Genomic DNA, 20,409 nt, shown 5'->3' with positions numbered 1-20,409 from the left:
TTAGTTCATCACTTTCAGCCATGTATAATTATAGTTTAATTCAGAACTTTATTTTTTCATTAAAACTTTTAATGAACCATGTTTTTTTCTTAAATGTGAGACAAATGAACAAYGAGTTTGTTCCAAACTCAGGAGTCTGCTGTTATGATTTAATGATGCATGAGCTGTTGTGCTAGGCAGCAGGAAGACAGGACACTTCAAGTGCTCTTCCCAAAAAAAAAATACATCAAGTCAGGCAGGGGTAGGAAGAGCTGGCAGGTATCTCCRCCTTTTTCTGGAGCAGCTGCTCCTTGCCAGGCTCTGCTGAGTGTGGGACATGGKGACAGAGCCCTGTGGCTGGGCAGGGTGGAGGGATGGGAGGCARCAACTGCCCAGAGTGGCTGAAGGCRGCAGGGACCTGCAGAAGGRTGCRATYACTGAGCTGGGGGATGGGGCTCAGGCCACAATGCCAATGGTGTCGGAATGCACAGTCCTGGCACCAGGTCCCTGCAGCCTCACAAACAGCCTTAGGGCTGCACTGCACCCCCTGGTAAGGATGAGATTCTTGGCCAGACCCAAATCAAGCCCCTGTGAACACTCTGGGAGCTGTGGTCAAAGAGAGCTCCCTCCCTCCCCGCCACCGGGCAGCATCGAGGACTCTGAACCACCCAAGGGCTGCCAGAGCCTTGGTGCCACCCTGCAGCTCCTGGATGTACCACAACCCCACGAGTAGTGCCATCAAAGCAGCAGCCTGAACACCTTGGCAAACTGAAAAGGTGGCTCAACCTTTTGGAAATGGCACTAGGTCACACTGCAAGCTAAGCTCTGCTTGCTTAGAGCTTCTATTTTAATTCTGTTGGTAATTCTGAATTCTAGAGTGATAAAGAGAAGTCCCAGGGGAGTTGTGGCTGTAAAATGGCAGCTGCTCACAGCAAGAATATGGTGGTAAAGGTTGTGGTTCTGCAGTGGGGCTGCTCTTGAAGTCTTACCAAAACTTGGCACAGAAAACAAGAAAGGAGGAGGTGAACTGGGGAGACTGACCCAGCATCTGGCTCTCAGGGATGCTCGTGTGGGACTATTCTGCCATGTCTTTAGTCTCTACAGGCTGGCTCCTCACTTCTGACCAAACACTTTGTACAGTGACATTAGAAAGGAACTGGAGGAGACTTCTGTCCAGTCCCACCCAGGAGAGGTCAGTGAGCTGGATGGGATGAAGAAAGGCGTTAGGCTTAAAACTTGCAAATCTTGTTTTCCGGGGCTTTAATCTCAGGAGTTTCCTACAGATGCAAAGGGAATGGGAGCTGCTTTTCAGCTTAATATAATTTATTGCACATTTTCCATTTAATTTCAGATGGACAGAATGCTGGCCATAAAYAAAATAAAGCCCTGCACCAGGAACTGGTCACAACTAAAAGTTTTGGTTTTAATAAAAACAAGTGAACATCCCTTCATAATATGAACTTGTTTTTTAGAGGGGAGAGCATCTCTTTCAAACTGGCTCAAGTAAGTCAGCTTTTCATAAATCTCATTCTCCTGGTGCAGTGACCTGAGTACAGAGAACCAAGGCTGCCCAGAACACGGGCCAGGTCCATGCAGGAAAGGAGTTATGGCAGGAGTTGCCAAGAGCAACTCTGCATGCACTGGCTAGACACAGATGTTTCCCCCTCTGCTGTTAGTCCAGGCTGGTCTGGACTAACACAGAACAAAACTGTGACCAAGGAACAGCTACCCCGATGCCTTGTCTCTCTGGAAAAGCCTCAGTGGTGCTGATGTACCCAGCGTGTAGCAGATTCTACAAGGYGCCGTTTCCAGCTGCTGTGTCACCAGCCCAGGACTGCCTTTCTGCTGGAAATCCCTGACAGGGCTTCTAGGCAAGATAAAGCCAGTAAATTCATGCCATAACTGCTGCAGAAAGGGCAGATGAACATTACCTTTTCAGCTCTTTATCCATTTGCATCTCTCCTCACTTTGGTATGSTTTACTTGTATGAACTACTATTTTTACTAGAAATAAATTAGATGTGAAGAAATAGTTGCAGCATCAGAATCAGATTAAATTCATTGCTGTCCTTCTCCCTCACTTGCTTTCCTCTTTTCTGGAAACCCTTGACAATACATGGTTGTGAGTGGCAGAAGAATAAATAAAACTATGATACACCTTGTCTAGAAGAGCAGTGTTGGAAATGAGCAGCTGGACAGATKGGTGCTGAAGAGGTCCATGTTACTACAAAAGGCAAATTCATTCATATTTAAGCACATACTTTTCTTAACAAGTGCATTTCAAACACAGATTTGAGATTGAAACAATCGCTGACCTCTCTCCAAATGGATTTTTCAGGGGACTTTCCAGGAGATGGCCGAAGAACTGAAAATCCCCTCATGAACAGGTGTGTTACCTACCCCAGGAAGTATTTGGAGAAGTGAGAACAACAGGTCTTTGTCCCTGCTGAGCGCCAGGAGAGAGGTGTGAGTGCACCAATGGGTTGTGGCCAGCTGGGAGCAGGATGCCCCAGCAGAAAGCACTGTGCACTCAGAGTCACGCTGCTTTATTGGGTACCGAGCCACAACTCAGATATTGCCTGGGAACCGCCTGGAGCAGCAGGGTCTGTCCTTTTGTCCCTAACAGAACCGGCAGGACACTGCCTGCTATACAGACAGTAAAAATAAAAGTGTCTCTGTTCAAACTCGCAGCGTCCGGGGGAGGTTTTGCAGTTTTTCCGTTGACCCAGGTACCGTGAGAGATGCGGATTAGCCATCGGCATCGATCCTGTGAGCTGTGGGGGAGAACAAGGGATGGACACATGCTGGAATCCACTATTGTACCCAGCACAGGCAGGAACATTGCTGCTAATTAGACACAACTCAAATATGCTCTGTCAGCTGGATGTGCTGCTCTCACTGGGCAGGGAGCTGGTCTAGGGCAAACAAAGGTCTGTGCCCTTGAGCCAACCCAGCAGACCCACAGGGCCGCCAGTAAAAGTTGTCACAAACATATATTGATTTCACAGAGCTATTCCAGCAGGGAGAATATGTTGGGAGGTAAAATAAATGGGGACAAGGAAGAAATCTGGCTCAGGCTACCAATGTGCCTCCATCATTCAATTCMGTCCCCAGAGGCCATCCAGCTGTGAATTGCACAGAAGAACATTGGCACCTGTGGAAGGCCTCTGCTTCCATCCCCAGTTCAAGACACAGACTAGCTGGTACAAACAGCTGCAGAGCTGCTGCTGAGTTGTTTTGGRCCTTACTCCAGTGGAATGTCATAGCCAGTCCATTCTGGGAGCCCCAATTCCAAATCACAGAATCCCAGAGCTGAAATTACCCATTACTGGTTCCCCAAGGAAGATGCTAGGCAGTCTGTGCTACTTACATTGCTTTGGTATCCTAAGGGCCTCGTTGTCAGCTGACATCACTTGGTGCAGAACTCCTCGGAACTGATAAAGCACTTTCAAACTCTTCTCCTCACCCACRCAGGGGTCATAGAAGCCTGGCAGCCCAGCCTTGAACCAGAGAAGGACAGACTAAGCATCAGGGAATGGAGTTTCACAGCTCTCCAGCTGGCCAAAAACATTTATTAGTGCCAGGATAAGGTGCCATAAAAAAAGTTTTGTTGCCATTGAGGTGAGACTGGCAAATCACCTCCACAAGTTTTCAATGCATAAAAGTAAACCCAAAAGGGGTTTGGGAAGTTTCTGGTGTACAGCCCCAAGGTCTGTAACACCCACTGTCCCACAATGCAGACAACTGGCACTGGAAAAGCCCAGAGAAACTGAAATTCCTGGGGATTTGTAATAGTCAGTAAGCAAATGGCTTCTGTGAATTGATCCAGAGCCATGGGAGAGATCCCCTGGCAGGACAACATATGGTTCAACCGAAATTCTGGGCCACACCTTTGAGTCCCTGAATCTGGGCTTTGACTGAACAGTTACGTACCTTGGAGGCCTCTGTGAGGATGAGTTTAGAATCCTTCACCAAGCAYTGCAGAGGCACAGTCACATCTATAACCTTCACCTTCTCATTCTTCCTGCTGTTGTCGTTAACAAACTTCCCATACCAGGCGTTCACTACAATCAGACCTGCATTTCCCAGGAAACCACAGCTGTGATGGAAGTGTCTTCCCACCACAGCTGGCAGACACTAAGAAAAAGACCATCCCACCATTTCCTCTTGTTTTCAGTGAGATTTAATTATCCTGCCCTGGACCCATGCTTCCCCAACACAGAACAACATTTTTACTTGGGTGTTTGTTAGCAACCTTCAGCACTAGAATGGAGTGACAGGACTTCAGTGGCACACTGATGTGACAGTCCAAGTGGATTTCAGTTCACTTTGGAGCATTCTGTGGAAAATTGTTAGTAACCATCAGAGATCAGATTGCCACTATGATCCAGGAGCAAACCATGTAGGGGAGAAATCAGTKAAAGCTGAACTTCAGACTACAACTTTTGCACCTATTTATATACACAYCTCTCCTGGTGGAGAGGTGAATCCAGACTGTTGTCTTCAGTCTATTGATCCACCTCACACCATGTYCCAAGATGATATTCTATGATATTTCCTAAGCTCAGGCACCTGGAGCTGAATCATAATGGGCAAACAAAGGTCCTCCCCCACTAYAAGTGCAGCAGCAACTATGCTGCACCTCATCAGGAATGGGAATGAAGAAACAAAACCTTTGCATTGTTCCTTCTTCTCTCCAAATTTATAGAACAAATAAATTATATAATCTTTACCCATTCTGGCYTCCTCTGCTTCAATTATCCTTCGGACAGACTCCTGCATTAACCGGACCTGTCACAACAAAAGCAGCAGAGCAGAAATCATGCAGGGTCATACACTGTGGCCAAAAGAGAATGGTCCAGAGTGAAAAGAGTTTCCTTTCACTAAGAGGACCGAGTCAGAAGGAAGACTCACTGCAGCTTCAGCCTCCTGCTTCTTCTGTAGGATGTCACTGGCTGTGCTCTCCCGCTGCTTCTCCAGCTCTCTGACAAAAGGAAGRCAACATCTCATCAGGAATATATGGCTGGGATTCAGACAGAAACTGGCAGGGTCTGCTTACCCATCCCAATCACAACTGCCCCACAGCTTCACACAAATGAGCCCAGGTGAGATTTCCTCTGGAATGTGCAAGCTCACCTCTCCTTCTGTGCCCTGAGGTAGGGTTTGATGAYGAGCCTGTGCATGGCAAAGTAGATAACGAGAGGTCCCACGGTGGCATAGAACACGGCGCTGGGAAGCAGCTGATCTGTTAGGTGGACAGGGAAGAAGTAGGTCTGGCTGGCCCTATTCAGCCTGCAACAAAGAAGAGCAGAGGGATGGTAAGATGAAAAGCAGAGCTTGATGAAGCACACTTAGCTGAGGCACATGCTGCTGAACCAAGGGGAGATGAATGAGGAGCTCAAAAAAGTGTAAGTTCAATAAACTGAAAAAACCAACGGTAGGAAAGGCAGCTGACACMAGCCAGAGCCAGAATTTGATGTAGCAGCTCGTGATAGTACCTGACCATTCYAAAGTTCTTTTTTTAATCTTAGGAGAATTTATTTGGTCATTAATTTCAACAGAAAAGGGGATGAACACCCTCATCAAAGCAAAAAAAGTGCTTCTAGAGGGCAACACTGGCATGGGCCTTCAGGGCAGGTGCACATGAATATTTTTCTGATGCTTATAACAACATTTGTTTTAGAAAAGATGAGTTTCCTTGGGCCTAARTTCTTCAGGTCCTTCAGCAATTTCACATCCCATCTATAGCTGGCCCCAATTCAAGTGCACCACACAACATGAGCTCTGTCCCTCTGTGAACTGCACCTTGCTAATGGTACAATCACCTGCATTAGGTAGTAATTTCCTAATTCAAGCATACACCTGTGTACAGCATAATGCAAATGAAATCCAGCTCTACTAATGTTTTCAGAAATCTTTCATTCACTTACCACAATGTTCCAAATCTCACTTTAAGCTGTATTTCAGAATATTCTGATGCACACACACACAGCCTGAGCCACCTCTGTGTGTAACACCAGTGGAAGGCATCCACCCTTATCATGAAGGGCACCACTTGCATTAGARTTGAGGGCAGCTGCACCCTCTCCTGGTGCTCTATCAATACACCTGAATTGCCCTGGGAYTGGGACCTTCCCACCTGAACACTGCAAATAGAATCATGGAGGTTATGGTCAGCCTCTGCAATACAGAGTTGTGATCTTGAACTGACTTGATTTTCAAGGACACTCCTTGAGGAACACCAACGCTGACAGTGGCTCCTAAAACACTGTGTCTGGAAATCTTCCTCTCTGCTCCATACTCCACTATGGTCCCAAAGAAACCCGCCCTGGAATGACAGAACCAAGAACTGTTAAGACAAGAAAGACACTTGAACTTCTCTTTACTGAATCCTGTATTTCCCAAACAAGTAAAGAATGGAAATGCATCTGTTTGCAGYAGATGTGGGCCTCTGGAAGATTCACAGTCTATCTCCAAGGTGAGAATAGTCCTTCCAGCCTGCCAAGTAGTAAACAGACTACAAAACTTCTGGCTTTCTTATTGGGGATGATATAGAGATATCACACATTATTTTAAGTTTCACTTAACTGTAGAGGCACACAGGGCCAAGCCTCCAAGACATTCACTTCAGCCTCTACCAGATTTAAAGAGTGAAAAGCAGATTCCCAAAGGCCACAGAAGCATTTGGTTTGTGTGGAACCTGGAGGCTTACAGCAGCAGGAGAGGACAGATTCCTCAGGCTGTGAGCAGTGTGAATTCCCTCTTGAGCACTTACTTGAGAGAACCTTTCACTCGTGTTTGATCCTCATCCTGAAACTTATGCTGGTAACTGACCATCATGAAAGAATGAGGGATTCCCAGCTGAAATACAAGAGGCACAAATGTATGAAAATGTACCCTTGGCTGCTGCTGAACTTTCCCCCATTTCCTTTCTCATCCTTGAAGCAAAAAATACAGAGCAGTGCTCACCACTTACCTCTGCCATCTGTGTTGTCCTGACCCTACTCTACACTGACCCACGTCAGCTATGACCCTGCTCAGAGCTGTGCTCTGCCCAGAGCTGGTTACCTACATCAGGTCTAACATGGATACACCAACTGCTCCTTGAACCTCTAATCCCAAAGCAAAATACTGCTGGGATGGCGAGGTGAGGCCCCTCTCTCACACGGGRCAGGATCCCTGTCCTGCTGAGGCTCTCACCTGCATTGCCACAGTGAAGTGGCTGGTTTTGGTGTCCCGGACAATGCTGGTGTTCATGGCTGACTGGATGCCCCATCKCCACTGCAAGTAGCCCATGGTGTTCTTGTCCAGGTTGCGGGCCAGGACCGTGGTGAGGCCAGGGCGGACCCCGCGCGATGAGAACTGCAGGGCACAGTTTGTGGTGATGAAACTAGAGAAATGAGGAAAGATTCATCAGTGAAAAAACAAGGCTCTCAGGTGGCTTCATGTTCCCTCTTGCCCAGGAACTTTGGTGAATGCCCAGAGATCATCTTGCAAAGAGCATGATGTCCGAGGCTTTCAGGGTAAAGTCMAAACTAACTCAGRYTGCCCTGATCACAACAGTGCCCAGRAGAGCAGGGTGTGCTCTGATTTATTGTCCAAATCCAGAATTAATGTAGAAGAGAATTCAAGTAATTTAGTTCCTTATTGTGGAATATTAACCACTAGGCCATTTTTCTAATATTTACCATCTTGGTGTAAGATTACGAAATATCTTCAGCCCGAAGAGAGGTCCATGAAGGTCTCCTGCTCCAAACTCCAACTGTTGGAATGCACAGTACCAGTGTGTTAGAAGAAAGCATCCTTTACAATAGTGACAAAGCATGTCATGAGCATCRTTTTCATCACAGCTGTTTTATAACATTCACCACCTCTTTCAGCACCCTCCCTTTTCTGCAGCTTTGCAYTCAGAAGAGAAGGTGTCTTGCTGAATTGAAGCTCATGGGTAAAACAAAGTGAGTTTGTAAAGCTACAGATGACCACTATTGGCACCAGCTTTGGTCACTCTAGGGAACGTGGAGAAAACTCCTTCCTCACAAAATCCTGATGGAAATMAAAAACCTCCAGTCTGTGAATCTCAAACGAGAGGGAGACTCCCATTCTCCCAAGCTGAGGGAGCAGACCAGAAGGAGCTGGTATACAAAAAGGATGGCACAGGCAAGTGCCAGCTATACCAGCGATGCCACGAGCATCTTGAACACAGCCCAGCTTGCAGGTGCAACATGAGATCTTCAAGCTGCTCAGACTGTATCTGCCAGGGGGTCAAACTATTTCCCACATAAATTAGGTTATGAGAATTGTGAGCAAAGCAGTTTTGGAAGCAAAGGCCAACAATCACAGTGCCTCCTAAAGTGCTTGCTCACAGCATTGTGAGTTCAGACAGAGGAATTAGAAAGACTAGAGACATCAGGTAACAATTCTGTCTGCACAAGTGAAGTCCAAATTGCATGGCCACATGGAGAGYGGAGAAGAAACATAAGAAAAACCAAGGATTGGTCTTCCCTTTGTCTCAAAGTCCTTTAAGAATTCCTTTTTCGACATTTTGCAGCACATAGAAAATGAGAGATGAACCACAGCTAAAGCTCCCCCCGCAAAAATAGAACACTGGGTTATAGATGGAATATAAAACTGCTAACAGGTGTACTCTTACCTCTCCCCATCCCTTGGCAGACATCACTCGTCTCAGTGCAAGATTAATTGATCCCCCTCCGTTCCCATTCTGGGTGGAAAGGTTACCAGACAGTATTGCTGTATCTGTGGAAGTCAGGGGTGCCTGAAAAATGAAAATATTGTTACTGGTAATGCTGATCCCAGTTTACACATTTAGTGCATGTTCTGCAAGGACAAAATCACCACTGCAGAGTGTAAATGGTTTTGCAGTCAAACATCAAGCATGGCAAAAARTCAGATAATTCTTACAGTACCAGACACTTCTGACACCTGCAATATACCACCCTAAAGTCCTGACCCTGAGCTGTAAACCTTTYTCATATCTCTCTAGCAGACTAAATTTCTACAACTCTCTGGAAGAGGAAACGTTTCCCATTCTTTTCCTTACACACATGCTCAAGAGTGGGTGCCATTTGCTTTCATCCACTGCACAAACCCTGTTCAGTGAGAATGGGGTACTGAGCATCCCCGCTCGCAGAAGGGCAGGACCACTGCAGCCYAAAGGTTTCCTAAAGGCTGGAAACGATCCTGCTGGCCCTGAGCTGTCTCTTCCCACACATTGGCCACTGTGTGTCCCCCAAATCCCCGTGAGAACCCCTGAGCAATGTGTTCTGTGGTGCCTCATTCACTCAGGCCCCTCTCACATGGCAGCATCTGCCCTCCTCACCTCGATGGACTGGGATATGTGCATTTTGTTGATCTCAATCTGGGGAAAGCTGCTCCCAGGCACATCTTCGTATTCCTCGTCGTAGCGATCAAAGAGGTCAGTGGCATCTATTCCCACACTAATTGTTCCCTGAGGGATGACAAGTGAAACAAGTATTTAGCATTAGCAAACATCCAGTGTACACAGGACAAGTGGCCAAACCATCCCTGCGTATGATTACATTTTTGTGCAGTTTTCCATTGTTCTGCAATTAGTTTTTCCASTCTAAAATGCATTTCCTAATGCGCAAGACAAAAGTGAATGACTAAAMTATTCCAAAACAGTAATATAATCATCAAACAGACTGGAGAAAAGGCAGTTTTTGAGCACAAACTCAGCTTGCAATCCCGGGAGGTAATTTTTCTATTGTGACACATTACAGAAGCAGATAGAACCCTTTTGTACAGCAGGCTTCTCCTTTCCCCACAACTGAGTGTGCTCTGTTAGTATTTGAAAGTTGAAATAATATTATTCCAGAAACTGATTTTCTTCAATAGAATCCAGTCAGAAAACCTCTACAGGCTTCTTATGAGTTACCTAAACCAACTTRCTACTGAGCTCTATCATTCACTTCCAATTGACCTTGTTAGTCAAATATTTTGGTTTCTTTTTCCAGCTTATATTTTGTGATAAGAAGAAAAGCTCAACAAAGAARTACTTTTAGCAAGTGGTAAATATTTCCTTTCTCAAACCACAGAAAAACTTATTCCTACAAAAAACTAGGCCACAGCTCAATAGTCTGGCTACCTGCTGCTGTGSTCCCTCAGACTAACTGCAGGAGTGTGTTTCTTTGAAAAGAGCACAATTAGATCCTTGTCTGGGTCGTATAACTTCAAGAGGCTTTGGAARCCTTCCCTATGGACCCATTCAACAGCATTCCAGCTCCTATAAAACATAAGGATTGCAATAAAAACCCCCCTCTGTGTGCAAGCACAGACTGAACTCTGAGCAGTTTCCATATGGAAACTCTGGTRTATATGGAAAAGCTGGCTAGGTACAAACCCCACCCACACCGAGGTCAAGCAGGATGGGATAAATCCTTATTTCAGTCTGAGGGAGCACTTTGATTAGAGTGGAGCTACCAAGGAAAAACACTGGACCACAAATAAAAGAAGAATTGCAGGATCTGACAAACCTTCTCTCTGCCTGGGCTCCCAGGTTATCTATTTCGTGTGCAGATTTTCAGCCTCTTCTCAGTGTTTTTTATTTTTCTGATTACTTATGAAGAAAAATTGAGTAAATATTTTAACATTTAAAGGTGTGGTTATTTCCAGCAGAATCCTGGAACAGCCCCAGCTGTTTACTAACCAACCTTGRCAGCTGGAGAATTTCAGAGCAATTAAACTCATTGTTCTGTGTGGTGGCACCAACAACCAGCTCTTGCCCTTCCTGCACTTTCAGGAACCATCTGCAAAGTCACCTTCAAGAGACTCCAGACCCTACAGCTTCTCCAGTTTCAGCCCTCTCCTATGCCATGCTGTWCCTTGAAACAAGGCCAAAAGAAGAGGGAAGCAATGGAAAACCTCTAAAGGGTCTGGAAGTGTGCAGTCCTGTGCTAGCAAACACCCACTGGAGATCATCTTGTGGTTGGTGTGCTTATGCCACAAAATTGATGCTGCACCCTTTGGAAAGATACACCAAGATCCATGTGCATTGCTGAAATTCATTGCACCTCCTTTCTYTAAAACATTCTCAAAATATTAGGATTTCCTTTTTCACACATATCAACTGTACAGCAAATAGCCCTCCCAAGGAAAAAAGGAAAACACCTGAACCTATCTGTGAAAATCTACAAGATCTGTTCAGAGGAAAGGAGTGTCTCCCCATTTGCTCCCCAGAAGATCTCCTGCTCCTCTGCCTTTCCCTGAGGTGAGAGATAGACCCTGGGCAGACCCTCCACCTCCTGCCAGGCAGGTGAAATCACCCTCAGAGGTCTGTGGATCCTGGCAAGGAAACTGGTTCAGGCRCAAGCATGGGAAAAAGCAGCAGATGGTAAAGTTAAAAATATTCCCAGGGAACGAGAGCACCCCTATGCCACCGGATAATGGAGGGGACTGCTGCTGCTCCAGCTCCCATCAGCCACCTGCTCCAACCACGGGAAATGAGAGCTCCATGMAGGAAGAGCAGCAGGAGAGAGCTGTAACACCCGCTCAGAAGTCAGTGGWGCCTGCAGTGTGCTGCACAGAGCAGCAGCTCAGAGGGGCAGCAAGCAGGAGTGGCACTATGGGGCCATCAGAGCTGGGGTCAGCTTTATCACCTTAATGTGCCACCCTCTGAATAGGAAAGACTTCACTGATGGAATTTGCAGATGTGTCAGAGGAAAATCCACGTCCTCCTCACCTTTTTTCTTGGGGATCTACCTTCAGGAAGGTGACACCTGGATGCTGTGCCAGGCTTTGCCTTGAGGGACTTGCATTGCTTAGATATTGACCTTCCACAGTGGGAAAATAACTGAATTTAATTTCTCCTAACAGGAAGCGGTTCTTCTTAAATCTAGTAATGAACTTTTCAACCCTTCTGCACGTCTTTGAAAGCAAAAACAAAGCTCTAAAAGCAAATAGGAGACTCAATTCCAACCCTCCAAATTGCCTACATCTGGTTATTGCCCAACATTTCTGGTTAAAATGCTTTATTTTTGTGGAACTGTTTTATAGAACTGACAAAAACGTTGGAAATTTTAAAATAACTTGCGCTCGTGTATGAAACGATCACAGCTGCGCTCCCCAATTCCACGGGAACACTGCCTGGAGAGGCATTTCCATCGGCTGCCAGACAGCAATTGCTGTAAACACCCAGATGGTTAATTTTATCCCAGGACACAGGCTGAGCCTCACAGTGCAGCTCACAGCCACGGCGAGGCGCCCAGGGAAAATGTCACATTCCTGAAACACGGAGCAAAAAGTGGGAGATAACCATGCCCCTCTCAGRGAACTCTGACCCTCCTCACCTGCACCTACAGCAGGGATAGTTTGGCTWGTTTGCCTTGCCTGGCTTGTGGCACCCAGAAATCCCTTCCTGCCTGGAATAAAGCTGTCAACAGATACTCACACAACACTTTATGCTTCTTTACCCTTCCAGTACAAACCAGTTCTTGGTGTCTGTGCACTGCCCACAGACTGGGGATCTGTACAGTCCATTTGCTTTGTCAAGAGCAGTGCAGATCCAAAGGCAGTGCCAGGGTGAATGTCTCAAAATATTACAGCTCTGCTCAGATRGATGTTTTCCTTAGGACCCAGTCCTAAGTAACACTGCAATCCCATGTCTGTCCACTCAGAAGACTTTGTGATTTTACACTAACATACAAATTTATTCAGTGAATAGATGTAGCTCTTGGATAATGTTAGTCACTGCACGAGAACCAATATTTTTGTGACTCAACAAACTTTGAATCTTCAATCAGAGACCATCATGACAAACCCTGGGTTTGCCTCACACACTCATCAAGCCAAGAGCCAGCAAAGCCACCGTGTCCATCTCTCCCAGCCATCCCAGTGGTATTCCTGGGACCTCTGACCAGCCAAGGTTAGCTGCGAGGTGAGTCCTTGGTGTCTGAGTCTGCTGCTCAAACAGACTGAAACAGGAACAGAATCAGGGATGATTCTCATCTTGAGGGCACGATCACTGTGACACTGGCACGACCCCAGCCCTGTTCAGATTGACACTGCTCACTCTGCTGCTGCCCAGCTAGCTCAGGGCCACCTCAGATTTGTTACTGTTTTCAASCTGCATTTGAATAGCTCCCTGCATTGTTGTGACATTGCAGCAGTGCCAAAAGGAAAACCTGTCAGGTAACTGCAGTGGGCTACATTTTATTTAGAAAACTTGGAAAGAAGTCATAAATATTTCAGTGTAAGTATTTCTGAAAACTGCTGAAAAMGGTATTTTGTCCCAACATGTTTCACTAAGAAAAGAAGAACATTCAGTAGGGGATTGTTCAAAGAATGAGCTGTTCTCCCTATATTATGCAGAGAAACTGCATATGCAAAAGAAACCAAGTCATGCAGCAAGTGTAGATACCTGAGGGGCTCTTTCCTACAGGCCCTCACCTAGGCTCAGCACACCCTGCACAGTGGTGATAATTACAGACTCACTCKTGAGACCAAGATTTAGTCTTTGCTTACCTTTGGATTAGTTCGCTGCTGCAGTCTTCTCTCTTCCCTCTCTCTTTGCAAACGCTCAAATTCTTCCCTGATTTCAGCTGCAGTTCTCTTTCGTTCCACAACCTGCTCAAAAAAAATGAAAACCAATGATTACCAGACAGAGGCATTGCAGTGCTGGGGGGTCAGAGGCCCATGCATGTGGGATGCACTAACATGTTACCCTGGCTGCTGAAAGCCACTCTGACCAATTCCAATAATCAAGAGTTTGGAAGGACAGGCATAAGAGAAAACCCCTTCCCAGAGGAGGGAAAATGGTTTTGTTATTTCCAATCCCTTGACAAAACCAGGGCAAAGAGCTTTCCAACCACAACTACAAGACACTGCAGTACAGCTGTTACCCCCTCAGTAATCCATTAACTGCTCTGCCAGATGTGGACACAAAAATGAAAATGACTGAAAATCTCTGGCCTRAGGTAAACTGATTCAGTGAGAGTTGTGTGATTTTAGGCTGTGCTTGTCCATAGCTGCTTACCTGACATGGGKCAGGGAATGAGCCTGGTTTTAGAATGGATAGAAAGAGTATTGGATTTGGCTTTTCAAAATAAGATCAAGTCTGCCAAAAGCAGTTCAAGAATATCTGTTATATGTTGGATCTGCTTCACATTTCTGGCAACTGATTCCAAACTTGACCCTGGTGCTTGACTTGACCCTATAGCACAGGATTCTGCTTTAAGCAGCACAGTGCTGGGAGATACCAGCGAGGGAATCAAGAGCTGGGCAGACATGAATGGACAACTTCTGTTTCAAAGCCCATAAAACCCAAGTAAAACAAAACCAAATCAAAATCAAATCAAAATCACAACCCCCCCACCCCCCCACCCCAACCAACCCCAAAAAGTCTGTGAAGAAAATGTAATTTCAAGCTCAGAAGCTAGTTGATGCTGAAAAAAAACAACTTTCGGATGAAAAAGATGGAACTAGATGGACAATAATGACACATTTGTCTCAGATAAAGATGTTGCCTGTCATGGTAATATCCTACCAGGGAACTCTGAATGTCAGGTTTATTGTTCTCTTGTCAAGTGTGAAACCAAAGGGTTCTTTGCAAATCCATCACGGTGTTTCAGCAGGGACAGAGAGAGACAGAAATAACTAAGCAAGGATGCCTTCAAACCAAGAGGCATTTATCACCAGCCAGGTGTCAGTGCAGCTGATAGAACAACAACGGCAGATAAAGGCAGGCTTAGGCAAGGCCACTGGCCATAATGTGCTCAATTTCTCTCACCTCCCAGCCTTCCATCTCCAGTCCTCTCCTCCCATATATGTCATAGATGGCTCTGGTCTGTGGGTCACTAAGCACTGTAAATTGAAATCAAAAGAGAGGAGAGAACTCAGTTTTCGGTCTTCTCCTCACGTTATTTGGATTTCAAGCACAGATCCTGGAAACATCTTGTTCTACAGTTGCACATTAATCCCTTTGATGCTTCCACATGCTATATTGAGAGAGAGGACATACTGACTTTTTTCCCCAACAAATCTAGTATTTCCTTCTTCTTTTTTTAAAACAAGAAAGTAGAAAGAACATAAGAGACATGCAGCCTAAGTGAACATGCAGGGAGGGGTCTAATACTGCTTTCTCTGACTGAAGGTGACACAAGTTCTCCAACAACCATGGGGATCATGAKCAATTTGGCCAGAGCAGTCCCTGAGCCCTTCCTGGGAATGCCACACACTTGTCTGGCTTTCAAAGCTCTGTGGTGCATCCTTTGATCTTCCTCACCATCCACGTCCACTGATCCTTCCCCACACGTGGGATATGCCAAGCATCAACAAAACAATTTCCACAAGGCAATTTTCACACCTTGCCAAACATCAGATAAGGAGTAACGGCAAAGGTGTGTGTAGAATCTGAACCTCCCAAAACTTCACYCAACACAAAATACAACGGAGACTTCAGAACAGTTACTTTAGAAAAAGACTGGGCACAGAATTAGGAAGAATCTCTRAAAGGTAAAGCACATTTAAATGCATAAGCTCCTAAAGCATACCTTTCTGTAAGAAAAAAATAAATCAAAAAATCATCACTATTTCCTCCTCCAGAGTTCCAAGACCAGCTTTATCATTATCACGTATTTTTTGTGGCTGTGGGGAAACTGATGGGTCCCCAWGGAGCTGGAGGAGTACAGTAAGGCAAAAAGAGGCTTATACTGGTAATTGAGTTTTGGTCTGATCTAGTGGAATATTATTGGACTTGCTAAATGTCACAGGCAGAAACTGCTTTTTACGAATTCTGATAAAGTGAATCTTTTGTTGTGTGATATTAAGAGATGGAAGAGGAGAAATGCAAAATAGGCAGGAGGTGGAACAGCTTATTTCCAAGATGTCAACATTTTTGCTTGTAACATACTACTCTCACATTTGGTACTAAACAAGCACCAATTTCCATGTCCATTGCAAGGCAGAGCCAAGTGAAAAGCCAGAAAATTCAAAGGGAAGCTGCTGCCTCTAATGTAAGGCCACTCACCACACTAAAATGGAATTATTGAAGCATCATGAGTTTTTGTTCCTCATGTAGTCAAGGTTAGACCTTCGCTGYTCTCCCAGCAAAAGCTTCCACATGTCCTAACACCTAAGCTAGGGACAACAGGAAAGATTCCACATATATTCAGGTCCCACTGTAAGGAACAAATGCTTATCAGTCAAAACCAGGGGAGTAAAAGATATTTGAGGTTGAATGGGGGAATACTCATTCATCATTTTGCTTTAGTTTCTCTTTAGGCTTCAGGACAAGGTGCACTGGGTTTGTAACATGGATGACTCCTATCAGCTTCCAATCCAGAWGCAACTTGCACACTAGGATTTAAGTAAATTTCAGTTTAATTCCAAGTATTTGAAAAGGGCTTTGGCACAAGAAAAAAACCCCTAACTGCTATGAATCAGATGTGTTCATCTCAGTCTGAGCATATGGAAGAACTTGATGGAAATGGAGACCACAGCAGGTGASAGGGAACAGAACCTGGGCATGCAGCAGTTCACCAGTACGATATGAATCTGTCTCTCTGAAGCTTTTCAGTCTTTATTCTCCTATGGAAGAGGTTTTCAGAAGTAAGGGAAGCTATGAGATCATTTACAACATGCAGGACGTAAGACAGACATTCCACATCTCTTTCYCTGCAGCATTTATATGGCATTTCTCCTCTGACTTACGTGACAGAAGCAGGAAACAGCATTGCTAAGTACCAGCAAATTTAATTATTACTTTGTAATAATAAATAGCTTCAAAAAGCACGAAGTTACAGCTCTCCCAGAGACCCCCAGCAAAGCTCAGCCTCCCCCTGACCTTCATAGGCTTGGTGGACAAGGTTGAAGAGGCGCTCAGCCTGGCTTTTGAGCTCGGGGTCGCGGTGCTTGTCGGGGTGGTACAGCATGCACAGCCGGCGGTACGCGGCCTTCAGCTCATCCTGGGAGGCCTGTGAAAACCACCAAAAGTGAGCTCAAGGACAGCCAATGCCATTTATAAAAGGTCACTCCCTGAAAGGGATGTCTGTCAGCTGTTAGATTGCACTACTTCAGCCCAAAACCAAGAATGGGCTATTGCTTCATTAGGTAAGTTAATAAAATATTCAGTTATCACACCAGAATTGTCCACGTTATTTGTAGCACAACAAGGACCTCAACAGTTCATCAGTGTACACCCAGGTATAAAAAATTACGTAAAAACTCCACCACCCAAGCAGTCTGTGTTCAGACATTAGGCAGACAGTTTTATTACACAACTACTGTACCCTCCAAATCAGAAGAGCAAGAAAAAGCAAAGTTGCCTCAGATAAAAATGCATAAATCCACAGATACACAACCAATTCTACTCATATTTCAATCTTAACCCTTAAGGAGACACTGTAACTATCCAAAAGCACTGACTTTCCACAGATGCAAAAGTAAGAAATACAAACCCGCTCATCCCAGCACCTGTCTTGTGCTCCTCAGCACCCCATTCTGCTCCCCAGCAGGGTCTGTGTTGTGCTACAAGGAGGAAGGTGCATCATCTGCCCACAAAGCCACAGACAAATACCCATGAGAACACCAAATGCATCAGAACAAACCCTCCTTGTCCTTTATTACAACCACTCTGGGGCCTCAGGTGGCACCTGGACTCATTCCAAGGACATGGATGGCTCTTTCATAATAAATGGAGAAAAACCCCAGGTCCTTCCATTATCATCGCCCAGCAATGTTATTTTCAGACTGTAAAGAGTCCTGGTAATCTCCCCTCTCTCACCTCACCCTGCCACATCCCTTGCACGGCAGCTCCTGCCCATTCCTTGCAGATTGCTTAAYAACTACTTTTCAGAAATGCAGTTGCTAAAATGAACCAGAATTTCCCCCAGGCAGAGCTTGACAGAGCCAAACCATCCAGTTCCCAAACTGTCCAGGCAAGAACCAGTTCCTGGGCACAGGAGGCCATTCCTGGAGGAACACCCAAATTAAAATAACCAAAACCTGATGGTCCAGGTTGTCCCTGATGCCCAGGGGCTGACAAAGTCAGGACCCAGTGCAGTCAGCGAGGGAGGCACTCAGATAGGAGTGGATTTACAGACACAAATTACATTTTTCTTAACACCCTTCATGGAGCAAACCCATCACAGGGTCCTAGCTTTCACTGGAGAAATGAAGGTCCTAAAAGGTAATTTCTTAAAGTAACATAGTTTCTAGGACTTGAGGCAAGGAGGGTTTCCATCACAGAAATGCACTCACTTGTGTCTCAATGCCAGGAATCTGTTTGGATTTGAGGACAGCTCAGAATGTGTTCCCTGCATGTTTGTACTGTTTCATGTTAATATTTTGAAATGATACAGCAAAAGGGGAGCCRCCAAATTTGCTGGTCCCAAGACAGTAAGGACAGCTACAATTACCTTTTTTCTTTTTACTACCTTGTGCTTTCTCGGATATCAAATTCAAACTCGACTGGGAAGGCAGAGGAACATATAGGCCCAAAATGGCATTTTAAAATCAAATTAATGATAAATGGTTTAATGTGCTATTGATTATATAATAGAAATGAGCAGGTTCATTTTTCATAAATGCCATGTTCAATAAAATGTTAGATTGGGCATTTCATCATCACTGAGTAGTTTGGGTCACTGGTTCAATATTCCACGAGCAACAGCCTCTTTGAAATCTCTAAAGAAACYCTGACATTGTTTTTAGACTGCCAGCAAATGCAGTCACAAATAATTGTATGCAAGTTACATTTTTATTACCAAAACTCTGGTCAACATTAAAAGAACTTCTATCTCCCTGCTTGAGGTTTAAACAGCCTCATTTACGGTCTCAAACACAGCACCACATTTTCAGCAGACTAACATTTCTAAATCATAAACCATTTCAAGCAGGCTCCCACCTCTGTTGGGTCACTGTAGTTCCAAGCCCAGGTCAGCACCCAGACATGCTGCTCATCCTGCATCCCCTACAGGACAGAACTGCTGAAAATAATCAGCAAAGGGCAATTCACACATTCCTCTCCGCTGGAATTATTCCCTCACAGACCCCTTTAACTCAGTGTCYAGCTCCCTGCTGTACAAAACCTGAATGTCCTGCTCTGGGAGGCTGGCTCAGTTAACCATTAAACTTTTTCCAGCAGTCACAACCCTTGCACAGTTCCCACCTCTCTGTTTTTAACCTCTGCGCGCTGCTGACGTTTTGGAGGGGAATTACGAAAGCTCCCAAGGAATGTGCAAGCATGGCCCTGCCGGCTTTGAACCAGACATRGGCTTGAGTCACGCAGAAATTTTTTTAAAAGGAGCTCAGTACCAGGGAGCTCTGCAAACTGACCATCACACGCTGTTCCTTCGGGAACGCGGCAGATTTCCACACATGAGGCACAACAGACTGTCCRCACAGCTCAGGGACTGACAGGAGTCCCAAAGGGAATTCTTCCAAGCTACCAAACTGAATCGCTTCCAAGTCTGGATCTCCTATTGCACGCAGTAGTGGTGGCTCAGTATGAGCTTTGTCCAATCCAATGGCCACACCCAGAGTGATGGGCTTGATGGGCTCTTTATACATATATATATATATATATATACACACATATATAAATATATATATATACATATTTACATACATACATATATAAATATATGTAATAGATCTATATTGCTGTTGCACTTGCTGAAACAAACTCCAGCACAGTGCCTACATCCAGATTTTGGAGATCTGCCCAATTATTACTATTCTAAAAAGCAGCTGCCTCCCATTAAGTACCAAACCGTTCCTGTGTAACAAAACTGCACCAATTAATACCCATCTATTCTTAAAAGTAAAATCAAGGACTCTCGATCCTCCTCTTTTTGGCGGGAAAGGTATTTTCAGAATCGGAAAAAAAGTAGGTGCTTCCAAATTGGAAACATTGGGGAAATCTCCCCATCCGTGCCTGAGCCAGGCGGAGCCCGCGACCGAGAGGAGGCGGGTGCGCCCCGCGTGCGCGGAGTTGCATCAGGAGCGCTCCGGGAGCGCACAAACCGCCGCAATTCCCAACAACCCGCGCATTTCTCGGCCCTCAGCCGGCGCTCACCCGCCGCTCACTCAACCGGGAGCCGCACGGCCCTGCCCGAGCTCTCCCGCCCCGCCGCCGGCAGCACCAGCAGCAGCAGCAGCAGCACGGCCCAGGCGGAGGACGCGCCGCAGGGGCGCCGCTCCCGTTGCAGCGGGCACGAGGGTCTGGTCTGGCCCCGCCTCGCCCGGCCCCGGCCCCGCGCGGCCCCTCCCGGCCCCGCGGCCGCACCTCGCGGCGCACGTTCAGCAGCCCGTAGTAGTCCTCGTTGTCCGGCGCCTCCTCGCCCAAGGCCGCCGCCATCGTCCCGACCTCTCACCCCGCGCCGCGCGCTGCGGCGCCCCCTGCCGGCCCGGCGGTCCGACCGCACGCGCACGCGCGCGGGCACCGCCCCCCCCATTC

The 20,409-nt window shown here is 46.0% G+C and overlaps 1 protein-coding gene across 2 annotated transcripts; it reads right to left on the bottom strand.

Annotated features, from left to right (window-relative positions):
- Positions 1–28: 28 nt before the first annotated feature.
- Positions 29–20,350, bottom strand: DNAJC11 (DnaJ heat shock protein family (Hsp40) member C11). Of its 2 annotated transcripts, none has more exons than XM_057375582.1 (16): positions 20,239–20,350; positions 16,795–16,924; positions 14,740–14,813; positions 13,476–13,577; positions 9,316–9,444; positions 8,629–8,751; positions 7,667–7,740; positions 7,179–7,368; positions 6,754–6,839; positions 6,190–6,306; positions 5,115–5,270; positions 4,893–4,962; positions 4,712–4,769; positions 3,912–4,054; positions 3,349–3,478; positions 29–2,752 (listed from the first exon to the last, which is right to left on the bottom strand). In XM_057375582.1, the coding sequence occupies exons 1-16, from the start codon at positions 20,308–20,310 to the stop codon at positions 2,727–2,729; spliced, it is 1,680 nt and encodes a 559-aa protein (XP_057231565.1). In that variant the 5' UTR covers positions 20,311–20,350; the 3' UTR covers positions 29–2,726. The 2 variants fall into 2 exon arrangements, with proteins under 2 accessions (XP_057231565.1, XP_057231566.1); XM_057375583.1 differs by lacking the exon at positions 20,239–20,350 and adding an exon at positions 20,029–20,052.
- Between the last annotated feature and the right edge of the window lie 59 nt (positions 20,351–20,409).

The sequence above is a fragment of the Malurus melanocephalus genome, unplaced genomic scaffold, assembly GCF_030028575.1.
Source record: "Malurus melanocephalus ecotype Western Australia unplaced genomic scaffold, MMel_1.1 scaffold_253, whole genome shotgun sequence".
Classification (NCBI taxonomy): Eukaryota; Metazoa; Chordata; class Aves; order Passeriformes; family Maluridae; genus Malurus; species Malurus melanocephalus.
Note: the sequence above shows the minus strand (reverse complement) of the source record. Positions and strands in the feature narration are given on the sequence as shown.